Here is a 16,868-nt window from a genome sequence, read left to right as displayed (position 1 = left end):
AGTTGTTAAACAGGATTTTTTAAAAAAATGGCTTCCCCTATGGACTTTGCTTATCAGAAGGTCGCAAAAGTTGATCACATGACCCTGGGACACTGCAACCTTCCTAAATAATGCTAGTTGTCAAACACCTGAATTTCAGATGTGGTTTGCCATTGCCTGTCTCCTAGGGCTGAGACAGAGTGACTGGCCCATGATCATCCAATTGGCTTCGTGCCTCAGGCGGTGCTAGAACTCATAGACTCCGAGTTTCTAGCCTGGTACCTTAACCACTATATCAAACTGCCTCTCCTAAAAAAATGCCTTGTCCTCAATTTATATTATTTGATGTACTCACAACTATGAGTATGTTGCCACCGTCATGCGAAAACAGTCATAACTCACTTTTTTCAGTCCTGTTGTAACTTCGGTCACTAAACAAATTGTTCGTAAGTTGAGGACTACCTTTAATGGAGCCCTATACACATTCTGGGCCCCAGATTTGGGTTCCTAGCCAAGTTTTTACTTGTCTCTATAGCCTTCTTTCCAAAGATAGCTTGTTGCCTCCTAACATGGAGGCTCCACTCACCATCCCAAACAATGATCTGATATAAACATAGATCCCATAAACTAGCTGAATTCCCTTTTAATGTCATCAAAGCTTAAGAAATGTACCGTATCGTGTAACAGAGAATTCCACTGTTGCTGGAGGGACAGTGTGGTGAAGATGCTGATCTAGGACAGAGGTGTCTAAACCAGGCAACTTTTAAGACTTATGGATTCCTTCCTGGCTAAGGAATTCTGGCAGTTGAAATCCACAAAATCTTAAAGTGGCCAAGTTTGGAGACCTCTGTCTGTTGTGCCTTGTCCTCCCTCCTCTCCTCAGCCGGGCCCCTCCCTCCTCCTGCCGGGCCTGCTATCAGATTCAGAGTCGGATAATGAAGAGGAACGGCCTGGCATGCCTCCAGCCCCCAGCCCTGGCACCATGCCCAGACAGAATGTCAGGAATGAACAAACAAACCTCACTCCTACAGCGTGTGAGCACGAAGCCAGCCACGTGCTAGAATTGCCGGCAGCAGATCCAGAGGAAGGGAATTCACAGTGGACGGATCCCCGCTTCCGGAGATCTGAGAGGCGACGTCAGCAGAAAGAAGGGAGGGGCAGGCCTGGATAAGTGCTGAGTCATGGAGCCACACCCCATGGCCTATATAAAGGATCTGCTTTTTGGCATTCCTTGAGTCAAGCAAAGTCTCATCTGGTTTGCTGAAGTCAGACCTTGGATTCCTGCTTGCCCTGAGAAATCTGAAAGGAATTTGGCAAAGCTGCAGAGGCTTTGTGGCCACGCTTGATACAGACTTCCCAGACCCGATCGTCGGAGGGGGAGGGGGACACAACACTGTCTAGGACAGGTGTGTCAAACTCACGGCATCACAGCGGCATCACATTTTCCCCCCTTCGCTAAACCAGGCGTGGGTGTGGCCAGCTTGTGACGAATCCAGCCTGCAGGCCGCGAGTTTGACCGCCCTGGTCTAGGAGAAGGGAGAACCAGGTTCAAGGCCCCACTCAGTCACATGAGGTCCCTGGAAGGATTCAGTCTGATCTACAGGTAGTCCTCAACTTATGTCTGGTCACTTAGCGACCATGCTAAGTTATGACAGATCCCCCCTCCCAAAGCTACTGATGAACTGGTTTTGGAATTCTGAGATTGTTCCCCCCCTCCGCACGATCAGGTATCTGAATTTTGGGCACTTGGCAACCAGTTCACATTTATGGCTGTTTGCAGCATCCGATGATTATGTGACTTTGTTTTCAAATGGCTTTGTTGAAAACAGGCATTTACTTTCGGTTTTTGGCAAAAAATACCCCTCTAGCAAACAAATGGGTTTGCTTAACAACCACCATGTTTGCTTAACTACTGTTCTGAAAAAAGTGGTAACATTGGATCCGGTCATGTGGAAATCTGCTTTATCAGCATTTTTGATCGTACAGGTAGTCCTCGACTTACAACGGTTCACTTAGTGACCATTTGAAGTTATAACGGCACTGAAAAAAAGTGACTTATGACCATTTTTCACACTTATGACCATTGCAGCATCCCCATGGGCAGGTGATTTACATTCGGACGCTTGGCAACTGACTCAGATTTATGACGGTTGCAGTGTCCCAGAGTCATGTGATTCCCTTTTGTGACGTTCTGAAAAGCAAAGTTCATTGGGAAACCAGATTCACTTAACACCTGTGTTACTAATTTAACAACTGCAGTGATTCACTTAATAAGTGTGGCAAGAAAAGTTGTAAAATGGGACAAACTTACTTACTGTATTTTTCGGAGTATAAGACGTACCTTTTCCCCCCCCAAAAAAGAGGGTGAAAATCTGGGTGCGTCTTATACTCCAAATGTAGCCCCGCCCAGCCTCTCAAATGGTGATTTCAGAGGCTGAAAAAAGCCTCCAAACAGAGCTTCAGAAAAAAAGCCTTTGAAACAGAGCTTCAGGAAAAAAGCCTCCATAACAGAGCTTCAGAAAAAAAGCCTCAAAGGCTTTTTTTTCTGAAGCTCTGTTTCGGAGGCTTTCAGAGGCAGAAAAAAAAGTTTTTTCTGAAACAGAGTTTCAGAAGTTTCAGAGGCAGAAAAAAAAAGCAAGGTGCAGAGCTCACAACCAATGAACCTGTTGCTAAAATTCACCTCTGGGAACAGCTGATTGGGGGTATTCCGGGAGGCCATCCACCCACCAATCAGCTTTTTTCTTACTTTCCTCCCCAAAAACTAAGGTGCGTCTTATACTCTGAAAAATACGGTAGCTAATGTTTCATAAATATTAAATTTTGGACTCAATTGTGGTCATAACTCGAGGACTACCTGTAATTGCCCAGCTCAATTATGGTCATAACCTCTATTTTACAGCGGTCTTGGGGAAGAAAATGAAGAAAGATCTCCATGCAAACAATCTTAAGGTCCTGGAGTAAAAGCAGGATATAAATCTCACAAATAATTCCATAAATATGTAACATAGATTGCCGGATGAAAAAATAGGGGTTTTCCAAGAATTGAAATCCAACACTTTGTAGGGCACTAGGCTGAGGAAAGGAATCATGGCTAATCCTGGAGCTGCAATTTTGCATTCGGTTGGCATTTTTGAACTAGATTTGAGATTTCAGAAAGAAACGGAATCAATTTCCGAACCTTGTCCATTTGTGCTGAATTCTTCCTTTTCTCCCCCTCTCTCTCTTGAATACCGCAGCCTGCATGGAAGCCTATATCGGTGCGGAAGAGCAGTTTGGCTGTACGACCGGATGCAAGACGCAGCTGCCAGAAATGGAAAACAGAGGAGAAAACATGGTAACTCTGGTTTTTAAACCCCGAATGTAGAAGATGATCAGAGAGAGAGAAAGAGATTATTATTAAATGTTATGTCATCATCTAATGACAAAGCTTTAACTATCTTAGAAACTCCTTTTTTTGACTGAGGTTTTGATGGAGGGTTAGGTAGGGTTTTGTTGCTGATGAAGGAAGTGTACTCCGCACATGAGCAGGGTGGGTCTTTGTCACAAAGCTTCCTCTCTGGGTGGCCATCTCGCCATAACACACTTTACTGAAATGGAAGAGAAGAGAACAGAATAGAATAGAATAACAGAGTTGGAAGGGGCCTTAGAGGTCTTCTAGTCACAACCCTGAACAGCACCAAGGGGTTGGAATTTCTTTTTTAAAAACTTGCTTCCTCCATCGGAATAAAAAAATGTTACCAGACGTATCAGCTGAACTGGATTAGAATAGAATAGAATAAACAGAGTTGGAAGGGACCTTGGAGGTCTTCTAGTCCAACCCCCTGCTCAGGCAGGAAACTCTATACCATGTCAAACAAATGATTGTCCAGCCTCTTCTTAAAAACTTCCACGTTGGAGAATTCACAACTTCTGAAGACAAGTTGTTCCACTAATTAATTTGTCTAACTGTCAGGAAATTTCTCCTTAGTTCCTGGTTGCTTCTCTCCTTGATTAGTTTCCACCCGTTGCTTCTTGTCCTGCCTTCAGGTGCTTTGGAGAATAGCTTGACTCCCTCTTCTTTGTGGCAGCCCCTCAGATATTGGAACACTGCTATCATGTCACACCTAGTCCTTCTTTTCATTAAACTAGACATACTCAACTCCAGCAACTGTTCCTTATATGTGTTAGCCTCCAGTCCCCTTTGTTGCTCTTCTCTTCACTCTTTCGAGAGTCTCCACATCTTTTTTACACCATGGTGACCAAAACTGGATGCAGTATTCCAAGTGTGGCCTTACCATGGCATTATAAAGTTGTATTAACACTTCACGTGATCTTGATTCCATCCCTCTGTTTATGCAGCCTAGAACTGTGTTGGCTTTTTTGCAGCTGTAGCACACTCCAAGGCCCCTCTCACAGTTACTACTAGAAATAGACTTAAAAAATTCTGTGAATGCAAGCTTAGAAAAAGAGCTAGAAAGAAAGAGCTAGAACTCCTGAGTGTGCTTTTCTGGACTACTTATACCTTGGTCAATTAATTTTATGGTTTTGATCTATACATGGCTCCTATTCTTGCAGCATCGTAACTGAGTCAGTGGGGAGTTCACGTGTTGCAAAAATACTAAATAGCCCTGTCAAACAATCCCTGGAGGGTTACATTTAATTCAATATAAATTGATGGGGTTGAAACTAACTTTATATAATCACTGGTGCGGTAGGAGGACCAATTCACCTCTTTCAAATCTATAGTCTTCTGAGAAAACAAGCTGAAGAAAAAGAGTGGCCCCAAGGAAACCCCTCTAGGACTGAACTTGCTGCCAAGCTTATAGAAGATACCTCCCAAGTGCTGATTGGCTGCTGTGGGCAAGCCAAGCTTGGTTTGCTGGCCAATGGGAAAGGCTATTGGCCTAAGGAAGTTTTGCTAGTAATCTGGTTCAGGGCTTATAGGACAGCAGGTATATCTTCCAAACATCAGCGGGATCTATTTCCCAAATGGTTATTTTTGTCCCAGATAGTGTGAATTGTGTATAAAGCAATCAGGATTATTGTAATGCTCTCTACATGGGGCTCCCCTTGGGGTGCACCCGGAGGCTTCAGTTGGTCCAGAATGCAGCTGCGCGGGTGATAGAGGGGGGGCTCCCACCCTCTGGAACGAACTTCCCCCGGGTTTACGCCAAATACCTGACCTTCGGACCTTCCGCCGCGAATTGAAAACATCTATTTATTCGCGCGGGGCTGGCTTAAATTTTATTGGTTTTAAATTTTCTATTATTAATTTTAAGGGTTTTTTTAGTTTTATATATTTTAAAGTTTTTAGGCCAACTATATAATAAGTTTTTTAATCTGTATTTTAATTGTATATTGTACCGTCTGTTTTACCTTGGCTGTACACCGCCCTGAGTAATAATAATAATAATAATAATAATAATAATAATAATAATAATAATAATAATAATAATAATAATAATTGCTAACTGAGTTAAATATATTAAAGGAAACAGACAACTGAATACATTAAATGTACATACTGTATTTTAGGCTTAGGATCACTCCAAACCCTAAGAATATGCTTCTTTTACCATTTTACAATACAGACAGTGCTCAACTTATGACCAAAATTTCCGTTACTGAGCAGGACAGTTGTTAAGTGAGTTTTGCCCTGTTGTACAACCTTTTCTTGCCACAGTTGTTAAGTGAACCGCTGCAGGTGTTAAGTTAGTAACACGGTTGTTAAGTGAATCTGGCTCCCCCATTAACTTTGCTTGTCAAGAGGCTGCAAAAGATGATCACATGACCTCAGGACACTGCAACCGTCATAAATATGAGCCAGTTGCCCAACGTTCAAATTTTGATCATGTGATCACAGAGATGCTGCAATGGATGTGTGAAAAATGGCCATAAGTCACTTTTTTCAGTACTGTTGTAATTTTGAACTGTCACTAAACAAATGGTTGTAAGTCGAGAACTACCTATATTCTATGGCACCATTTAAAAACGGGCATTACATGCTTTTTGGGAAAGAAGGAATTTCTGTTAAATATTTTATTTAGCTACATTTTTCAGAAATACTTCACATCAGTGGTGAAATAAAAAATTTGGAATTACCGGTTCTGTGGGCATAGCTTGGTGGTGGTGGGATAATGTGACTGGGTGGATGTGGCCAAGTTTTTTGTTTTTTTTTACTTTTAAAAGCATTTTTTCTACAACCTCTTCGGCCGAAGAGGTTGTTAAAAATGCTTTTTAAAAGGCTCTGGCGATCAGGCAACTCAGCTGGGATTGCCAGAGCTTTTTAAAAGCATTTTTTTAACAATCTCTTCGGCCAAAGGGGTTGTAGAAAAAATGCTTTTAAAAGGCTCTGACGATCCCAGGTGAGCCGCGCGATCATCAGAGGCTTTTTTTTTTACTTTTAAAAGCATTTTTTTGGCTGAAGAAAAATGCTTTTAAAACTAAAAAAAAAACTCTGATGATTGCGCGGCTCAGCTGGGCATGGGTGGGGGCAGGGATTTTTGCTACCGGTTCTCTGAACCACCCGCCACCATCACGAACCCGGAGCATTTCACCCCTGCTTCACATATTAAAAAAAATCCCTCCACCAGGCTAGAAGCAGGGAGGCTGAGTTCTAGTTCTGCCTTAGGCATAAAAGCCAGCTGGATAACTTTGGGCCAGTCAAGAGGAGACAATGAGTTCTAGTTCTGCCTTAGGCATGAAAGCCGGCTAGATGACTTTTGACCAGGCTCTTTCTCTCAGCCCAACCCATCTCAGGGTTATTATTGTGGAGAAAATGGGATGAGGGAGGAATATTAGACATGTTCACTGCCTTGAGTTATTTATAAAAATATGGGGGGGGGGTTTGATCTAAAATGAAAAATAAATAAATAAATATAAGTATAAGTATAATAATAATAATAATATTTTAATTTGTATACCGCCCTTCTCCCAAAGGACTCAGGGCGGTGAACAACCAAATAAAATACAAACACAGACAGATACAATATTAAAAACAGCCCTTAAAAAACTTATTCAATTTGTCGAAAAAATTTAAAATACAATTACAGAAATTTAAAACCCAATTAAATTAAATTAAAATTTTAAAATCAAGCCAGTCCAGCCATACGAAATAAATAGGTTTTAAGTTCGTGGCGAAAGGTCCTAAGGTCAGGCAATTGTCGGAGTACAGGGGGAAGCTCGTTCCACAGGGTAGGAGCCCCCACAGAGAAGGCCCTCCCCCTGGGGGCCGCCAGTCGACATTGTTTGGCTGACGGCACCCTAAGGAGTCCCTCTCTATGGGAACGCACTGGTCGCTGGGAGATAGAAGACAGCAGTAGACGGTCCCGTAAGTAACCCGGTCCTAAGCCATGGAGTGCTTTGAAGGTGGTAACCAATACCTTGAAGCGCACCCGGAAGACAGCAGGTAGCCAGTGCAGTCTGCGCAGGATCGGTGTTACATGGGAGCTCCGACCCGCTCCCTCAATAACCCGCGCAGCCGCATTCTGGACTAGCTGGAGTCTCCGAGTGCTTTTCAAGGGGAGCCCCATGTAGAGAGCATTGCAATAGTCCAAGCGAGAAGTAACGAGAGCATGAGTGACCGTGCATAAGGCATCCCGGTCCAGGAAGGGACGCAACTGGCGGATCAGGCGAACCTGATAAAAAGCTCTCCTGGAGACGGTCGTCAAGTGTTCTTCAAAAGACAACCGCCCATCCAGGAGCACGCCCAAGTTGCGCACCTTCTCCATTGGGGCCAACGACTCACCCCCAACAGACAGCCGCATCTGCAGCTGACTGTACCGGGGAGCCAGCATCCACAGCCACTCCGTCTTGGAGGGATTAAGTTTGAGCCTGTTCCTCCCCATCCAGACCCGTACGGCTTCCAAACACCGGGACAGCACTTCAACAGCTTCGCTGGGGTGGCCTGGGGTGGAAAAGTACAGCTGAGTGTCATCAGCGTACAGTTGGTATCTCACCCCAAAACCACTGATGATCTCACCCAGTGGCTTCATATAGATGTTGAACAGGAGGGGTGAGAGAATCGATCCCTGCGGCACCCCACACATGAGGCACCTCGGAGTCGATCTCTGCCCTCCTGTCAACACCGTCTGCGTCCGGTCAGAGAGGTAGGAGGAGAACCACCGATAAACGGTGCCTCCCACTCCCAACCCCTCCAGCCGGTGCAGCAGGATACCATGGTTGATGGTATCAAAAGCCGCTGAGAGGTCTAATAGGACCAGGGCAGAGGAATAACCCTTGTCCCTGGCCCTCCAGAGATCATCCACCAACGCGACCAAAGCCGTCTCTGTACTGTAACCGGGCCGAAAGCCAGACTGGAACGGGTCTAGATAGACAGTTTCATCCAGGTACTGGGGTAGCTGACATGCCACCGCACTCTCTACAACTTTCGCCGTGAAGCGAAGATTGGAGACTGGACGGTAATTCCCTAAAACAGCTGGGTCCAGGGAAGGCTTCTTGAGGAGAGGTCTCATCACCGCCTCTTTCAAGGCAGCGGGAAAGACCCCCTCCTGCAAAGAAGCATTTGTAATCCCCCGGAGCCAGCCTCGTGTCACCTCCTGCGTGGCCAGCACCAACCAGGAGGGGCACGGATCCAGTAAACATGTGGTGGCATTCAACCTACCCAGCAACCTGTCCATGTCCTCGGGAGTCACAGGGTCAAAATTATCCCAAACCACCTCAACAAGACGGGTCTCGGAACTCTCGCCTGGATCTACCCAATTTTGATCCAATCCGTCCCGAAGCTGAACGATTTTATCGTATAGATAACTTATAAATATAAATATTTATTTATTTGTATATTTGTATAAATATACAAATAGAATGAAGACTATTGCTAACATAGTGTAAGCCGCCCTGAGTCTTCGGAGAAGGGTGGGATATAAATGCAAATTAAAAAAAAAGTAATAAACTGGGTGCCTTCCACACGCAGAACAGAGGCCGTAACCCAGAGGTGGTATTCAGCTGGTTCAGACCGGTTCACCCAAACCGGTAGCGGAAATTTTGGGTGCCCCTCCATCCCAGCTATATGCCATCCTGTTTAGGCATTTGTTGAGGCCAGGCGCATGCGTGGAAGGCACGCACATGAGCAAAGCTCAGGCCGGGCGCAGGTGTGGAGCGCAGGTGCAGGTGTGAACTGGGTGCGCGAACCAGTAGTAGCATAATGTGAAACTCACCGCTCCCCTAACCCTTTTGAACATGAATGGAGCGGTGGATGTGTGTGCCACAACGCCATTATTTTTGTTGTGCAGGTTTTGAGCACCCATCCAGGTGCTCTGCAGAAGGCCTTCCCTGTGGGGCCTCCCGCACAACAATGCTTTCCCTAAGCTAGGCCACCTGGTGACTGCATTAATATCTTTTCTGGCAACAATATTTCTCCTCCTTCATTTGCTGACATTATAGTTCTGGATGTTGGACTTTCTAGTTTGGCTTATTAATTGATTGTTGGGTTGTTGTTGTTGTTTTTAAAAAACTGTCTTTATTGTAATCTGCCAAAGCGGTTACTGAGTGGATGAAAAGCGTCATTATAATCTCACTCAGACCAAGTAAAATATATTTTTTAAAGGCTGTTTTGTTATCTGGATGTAGGCCCTGCAGATCTTTCTGTTTACACTGTAATTACTCAGCCTGGTGGATACACATTGCTAAGCCGGCAGCTGTCAAGACTGGTTTCAGAATTTGTTATCCCTGTGTGCTGGGTTGGGTAGGAAACAGCCGTTTTTATTAAGCTGATCCCAAAAGGCACGTGGGGGACAGAATTGGAGAGCTACGATCTGCCTGTCTGTCGGTCTTCTTGCCCGCCTCCCTGCCTGTCTGGTTTTTACCTCTGGTGTTGAAGAGTGTCTGGAAAGGCCTGCTGGAAAGCTACAGGCCCCGACCTACCATTATTATTATTTTTTCCTGCCGTGGCCTCCAGGAATCCCACAAGCAGAAGCTAAAGGCCTTGCAGACAGGAAAAGAACAAATAACTAGCTGGTATTAGAAGAATTTGGCCTGCCTGTGACTCATTTTCCACCTGTTGCTTCGGTGGAAATGGGCTGCTAGAATCTCTCGGATTATAATTGCTATCCCGAAGCTGCCAGGAAAGGAAGGACAAAGGGGAAGATAAATACTCAAAACATCACTTTTGTCAAGCTTGTTTGGGTCTCGGGTTGTGTTTTGTATAATAATGTGTGCAATCTGTGATCCATTCCAGGGAAAAGACAGGGTAAGGTAGAATCTGAATTAGATCTCTTTCTGATTTGCAGAGAATTGACGAGGATTTTTATCAGACTACCCGTGATCTTTGTCCTAAGAATCCCAACTATTATTCAGAAATATGTTACTTCTGGGAGGGGAATTTGCAGATTATCTCCTCCAGTGTTTGTTAAAATGTGGTCCTAAGGATCCCATAAATTCTTCTCAGGGGTTCATCACATTTTCCTTTTTCAACTGATACAGGTAGTCCTCAACTTACAACTATCATGGAATCTACCCATCACGGTCATAAATTGTAATGATTGTAAATCAGGTCACTCATAGAACCGACCGGATTTTTGTGATCTGTTCCGCGGCATTTGTTAAGCAAATGCTGCAGTCACAAAGTGACTCCTGTGGTCATTAAATGACCATCATGGTTGTTAAGCCAACCCAACAATTTGGCATAGATTGGTTTTGCCAAAACCTGGAAGCAGTACCATTTTTTTGCCAAAACCATCGTAAAATGTAGCTGTGTGATTGTGGGACGCTGCAAAGGGATTTTAATGGTGTAGAACCCATTTAAGCAACTGATTGTAAGCTGTGGATGACCTGCGTAGGATTCATCTATATTGTTATATTGCAAAGACACTCCTCTAATCATTTGTTGTAAGGGTCCGTGAGCATGTCCTTGAGAGACATGTAGCAGTAGCAGGAGCTGCAGACCAGCAGTGAATTTCACATTATGTTACTACTGGTTTGCCACGCTCACTTCCTGTGCACGCCCAGCCTCTGGCACATGCACTTTACTCGTGCACGCATCTTCCACGCATGCCCCCAGCCTCAAAAACGTGCCTAAAGAGTATGGCATAGAGCTGGGGCAGGCAGATGGGCCCACCTGCGATTTCCGCTGCCGGTTCAGGCGAACCGATCCAAACCGGCTGAATACCACCTTTGCTGCAGACTGAATAAAGGTCAGATAAGGGCAGTTGGGATAAAGTGGCTTAGTGACTAAGATGCTGAGCTTGTTGATCGAAAGGTCGGCAGTTCAGCGGTTCGAATCCCTAGTGCCGCATAACGGGGTGAGCTCCCGTTACTTGTGCCAGCTTCTGCCAACCTAGCAGTTCGAAAGCATGTAAAAAATGCAAGTAGAAAAATAGGGACCACCTTTGGTAGGAAGGTAACAGCGTTCCGTGTGCCTTTGGCGTTGAGTCATGCCGGCCACATGACCACGGAGACGTCTTTGGACAGCGCTGGCTCTTCAGATTTGAAATGGAGATGAGCACCGCCCCCTAAAGTCGGGAACGATTAGCACATATGTGCAAGGGGAACCTTTACCTTTACCTTTAAGGGCAGTTCAGTCTGCAGAAGGGATGAAGATCTGGCAAACAAGCGGTGGGTTGCCCCCGGTTCATAGTAAAACCGGCGGGAGGCTCCGCCCACTGACCCGAACGTCATCATAAGTGATCTGTGCATGTGCAGAAGAGTATGCGGGCACGTGATGCGAACCAGTAGCAAAGGTAAGTAGAACCCATTCCTGTGGCCAACCTCTCAGAAGGGACCTCCCCTAATTTTTGGATTGTAAAGGGGAGAGAAGTACTTGCAGATTTGCAAGATTGATGCCAGCCTTTTGAGGTATTCCTGACAAGAAGCACCAACTAGGAGTATTGGCTCAAATTTTATTGTGAGCTTACAGTAAGAGAATCTTCCTCCATAAAAGCACCTGAGGGTAGAATAAGAAGCAAAGGGTGGAAACTAATCAAGGAGAAAAGCAACTTAGAATTAAGGACAAATTTCCTGACAGAACAATCAATAAGTGGAACAACTTGCCTACAGAAGTTGTGAATGCTCCAACACTGGAAATTTTTAAGAAGATGTTGGATAACCATTTGTCTGAAGTGATGTAGGGTTTCCTGCCTGGGCAGGGGGTTGGACTAGAAGATCTCCAAGGTCCCTTCCAACTCTGTTGTTATGTTACGTTAAAAGGAGAAGTAACTATCCTAGCAAGAGAGATTCCTAGCAGAAAAACATGGGGGAAATCTTGACATAAGGAATTATATTTTTACAGCCTCGACTTGGAAGATTTTCTTTCTTTTTTTTTTTGGTAGAGAAGAAAGCATTATGCTTCCCAGGTGCAGAATTCTGTTGAAGGAACGATGTATGAAATGGTGGTTGGGGAGTGTGTGTGACTTTTTAAAAGCTGCTTCTTTCTCTCTTTAAAGTATGATGGTTGTTTATCATCGGCCTTTCCCCCCTGGGAGAGGAAAATCAGGAGAGGGAAGAATTACCTGAAGAGCAAGGTGGTCTACTGCAAAGCAGGCCACCCTCATGGTGTGGCAACCTTGCAGATGAAACATAGAGGTTGTCAGTTCAGACTACCTGGTTTTTTGGCTTAACCTTCTTCCTAGCTGTGTGGTATCAGGGCAAAATTGCAGGCAGGCAGGCAGGCAGGCAGATGAAGGCAGGCAGGCCAGGGTATCGGGGTGGAGGAGCCCAAGGTTTCCTTTTAAGCAGAGAAGTCAAATTCTCCAAGGTTGATGTAGTGGGGAGAGAGTGAAGTGGTGGAAAATTGTGTTTCAAACAAAAATATTCAGTCCAGTACTACATCTATTGAAATATATGGTAGGAGATTGAGGGAGGGAGGGAGGGAGGGAGGGAGAAAGGAGGGAAGGAAGGAATTATGGTTCAGAATCATTGGGGCAAGGATGATGAGGCTTGATTAGCCATGATTTGTGGGCTTGTCCCTGCTCTTTAAAGGGGGCATGGTAGCTCAGTGGCTAAGACGCTGAGCTTGTTGGTCAAAAGGTTGGCAGTTCAGCGGTTCGAATCCCTAGTGCCGCGTAATGGGGTGAGCTCCCATTACTTGTCCCAGCTTCTGCCAAACTAGCAGTTCGAAAGCACGTAAAAAATGCAAATAGAAAAATAGGGACCACCTTTGGTGGGAAGGTAACAGCGTTCCATGCGCCTTTGAGGTTGAGTCATGCCGGCCACATGACCACGGAGACATCTTCGGACAGCGCTGGCTCTTCGGCTTTGAAACGGAGATGAGCACACCCTCCCCCCTAGAGTGGGGAACAACTAGCACGTATGTGCAAGGGGAACCTTTACCTTTACCTTACCCTGCTCTTTTAGGATTAGACATAGAGAGCTTTAACCACATTCACACAATTCTCTTGAATGCATTATGCCACTATCCTGGTTAAGTCAGTGAACAGTGATTCTGGCAACACAAAATAATGTTATCCGGGCCAGAAAACACTGTAGAATAGAATAGAATAGAATAGAATAGAATAGAATAGAATAGAATAGAATAGAATAGAATAGAATTTTTTGTTGGCCAAGTGTGATTGGACACACAAGGAATTTGTCTTGGTGCATATGCTCTCAGTGTACATAAAAGAAAAGATACGTTCATCAAGAATCATAAGGTACAATACTTAATGATAGTCATAGGGTACAAATAAGCAATCAGGTAACAATCAATATTAGTATAAATCGTAAGGATACAAGCAACAAAGTTACAGTCATAAGTGAAAGGAGATGGGTGATAGGAACGATGAGAATATTAATAGTAGTGCAGATTCAGTAAATAGTTTGACAGTGTTGAGGGAATTATTTGTTTAGCAGAGTGATGGCGTTCGGGGAAAAACTGTTCTTGTGTCTAGTTGTTCTGGTGTGCAGTGCTCTGTAGCGTTGTTTTGAGGGTAGGAGTTGAAACAGTTTATGTCCAGGATGTGATGGTTCTGTAAATATTTTCACAGCCCTCTTTTTGACTCGTGCAGTAATACAGGTCCTCAATGGAAGGCAGGTTGGTAGCAATTGTTTTTTTCTGCAGTTCTAATTATTCTGTATTGGTAATACAAGTTCTCTGCTCACTTTCTCCAGGAAATGTCTATTATCTCCTGAGCTTTGCACAGAAAGAGTACAGAAAGTCCTCGACTTAAACCATTTGGGTAGCAATTCATTGCTGTGAAATTACAACAGCACTAAAAAAGTGATTAACAACTGCTCTAATCTGTCTGAAATGGTATAGGCCAGGGTTTCCTGCCTGAGCAGGGGGGTGGACTAAAAGACCTCCAAGGTCCATTCTATTCTATTCTATTCTATTCTATTCTATTCTATTCTATTCTATTCTATTCTATTCTATTCTATTCTATTCTATTCTACCCTACCCTACTCTACCCTACCCTACCCTACCCTACTCTATCACATGAACAAAATTGAGGAACTTGGCAACCACTATGTATTTTACAATGTCTCAGGGTCGTGTGATCGCCATTTCCAATCTTCCCAGTGACCTCCGACAAGCAAAGTCAATGAGGGAAACCAGATTCATTTAATGACCACCTGAGTCAGTTAACAACCGCAGTGATTTGCTTAACAACTGTGGCAAAAATGGTTGTAAAATCGGTCGTGACTCACTTATCAACCACTCTGATTAGCAATGGAAATTCTGGTCCCAAGTGCAGTCATAAGTTGAGGACTACCCACACTGTCATGGCTTCGTGACATCTCAGCTTGGCTTCTGTCACCACTCATCTGTTCAGAGATGTGCTTGATGCTATCAGACTTTGCCCTTGAGCTTTTAAATGACATTCCTTATTAGGCTATTTCTCTTCCTTTTCCCCCCTCCAAAACTGGTAAGAGAAATGGATCATTGTCAAGGGATACCTCTTTTTATTTTATTTTTTATTTATTTTGTCAAGCATGTATTAGATAACAGATATAAGCATAAACATGATTATGAATACATGAAATGGATAAGAATAAAAGGGGACATTAGAACAGGGACAGTAGGCACGCAGGTGCTCTTATGCACGCCCCTTACAGACCTCTTAGGAACGGGGTGAGGTCAACAGTAGACAGTCTAAGGTTAAAGTTTGGGGAGTTTGGGGAAGAGACCACAGAGTCAGGTAGTGCATTCCAGGCATTGACCACTCTTATTACTGAAGTCATATTTTCTGCAATTGAGTTTGGAGCAGTTTACCTTAAATTTATATCTACTGTACATAATTTATGTATATTGTTGTGGTTGAAGCTGAAGTAGTCATTGACATTGTAGCAAATAAGTTTATGTACTACGCTTAGGTCAGTCCGAAGGCGGCATAGTTCTAAATTGCCTAAGTGAGTTTTGCCCCCTTTTATGACCTTACTCGCCATGGCACTGCAACGGACATAAATAGGAGTCAGGTGCCAAGCGTCTCGATTTTGATCATGTGACCATGGGGATGCTGCAATGGTTACAAATGTGATGAATGGTCATGAATGGTTTTTCAAACGTAATTTGTTGCAATTTTGAACAGTCACTAAACGAATTGTTATAAATTGAGAACTACGCGTATATGTCAGAGTTAAGAGAACTACGCGTATAACATCATGTCAGAGTTAAGAGGCTGAGTTATCTTTTCCCACTACGGAGGCCAGGTATTCCAGACCTGATCCTGTTTATTCTCACCAAAGGCAGCCGTTTAAGTCAGGGGTCTCCAACCTTGGCAACTTTAAGACTTGTGGACTTCAACTCCCAGAGTTCCTCAGCCAGCAAAGCTGGCTGAGGGACTCTGGGAGTTGAAGTCCACAAGTCTTAAAGTTGCCAAGGTTGGAGACCCCTGGTTTAAGTGGCGCTTTTCAATTTCATGGGCCCGAGTGAGAAGAAAGGAATCAGTCCAAGCACTCTAATTTCATTTTGTAACTTAATAGATCCAAGATGAGAAACCAGCCTCCTTCTCCGTCTTTGACCTCGTCTCCAGTTTCTGCAACGATATTGTCAGCTCTGCTCAGAGTTTTATTTCTTCCACATGGACCTTCTATCTGCAGGCAGATGATGGGAAAGTAGTTGTGTTTCAGGTAAGTAATGACAAAAGTGGGGGGGGGGATGGGGAGATTTAGGAAGGGAATAGTATATGATCAGAAAGGAATTAATGGGAGGGTTTTTTTTTTAATTGATTAGAATTCGGTACTGCATTTGCAATACTCAGTACCGTATTTTTCTGTCTGTAAGACGCACTTTCATACACCCCAAAAAAGTGGGTGGAAATGTCTGTGCGTCTTATGGAGCGAATATTGTGGGGGGGAGGGAGGTTGCCGCCGCCATTCGCTGCCACTGAGGAACACTGGAGCCTTCGCTGCTGAGCAGCTGATTGGCAGTTTGATCAGCCTCCCGGAATACCGCCGATCAGCTATTCTAGGTGTTGGGGATTGCCGCCGTTTATCGCCACCGCTGCTGCGGTGATGAATAGCGGCAGTGATAGATGGTGGTGAACGGCAGGAATGATCCCCGCCATCTAGAACAGCTGATCGGCAGTATTCCGGGAGGTCGATCCAACCGCCAATCAGCTGCTCAGCAGTGAAGGTTCCAGCATTCCCGGTGGAGGCAGCAGACACGGAGGAGGCAGCAATAGTACATTTCCGGTCAGCCAGCCCACTGATGGGCGGGGCTATGGGAGGCTGGGATCCAGCTGCCGCTCAGCTGACTAGTGGTGGGTGCAATGGAAGGGAGCCCTGGCAAGCCACATGCTGGGGCTGCAATAATGTGTTGAAGCTGGCCAGGCTATTTGCTGTTTGCTGCAATGATGCTAGCCAGATGAATAGTGGATGGATGCTGGGGGACAGAGGCAGATTTTTCACCCCCCTTGTTTTCCTCCTAAGGAGGAAAGTTAATATGTACCTTATGGTCCTTATAGACTGAAAAATATGGTATATTTTGTTACTGATCTAACCCATGTTATTTAGCACAG

At 44.6% G+C, this 16,868-nt stretch overlaps 1 protein-coding gene across 1 annotated transcript in view; it reads left to right on the top strand.

Moving 5' to 3' along the window:
• The window catches only part of TMEM59L (transmembrane protein 59 like), a 56,462-nt gene that overhangs the window by 20,875 nt on the left and 18,719 nt on the right, over positions 1-16,868 (top strand). The window contains exons 4-5 of the mRNA XM_058163176.1: positions 3,216-3,313; positions 15,832-15,978. Of these exons, the coding sequence (XP_058019159.1) occupies positions 3,216-3,313; positions 15,832-15,978 (245 nt within the window). The remainder of the gene's footprint in view (positions 1-3,215; positions 3,314-15,831; positions 15,979-16,868) is intronic.

This window comes from Ahaetulla prasina, chromosome 1 (genome assembly GCF_028640845.1).
Source record: "Ahaetulla prasina isolate Xishuangbanna chromosome 1, ASM2864084v1, whole genome shotgun sequence".
In the NCBI taxonomy this organism is placed as follows: Eukaryota; Metazoa; Chordata; class Lepidosauria; order Squamata; family Colubridae; genus Ahaetulla; species Ahaetulla prasina.
Note: the sequence above shows the minus strand (reverse complement) of the source record. Positions and strands in the feature narration are given on the sequence as shown.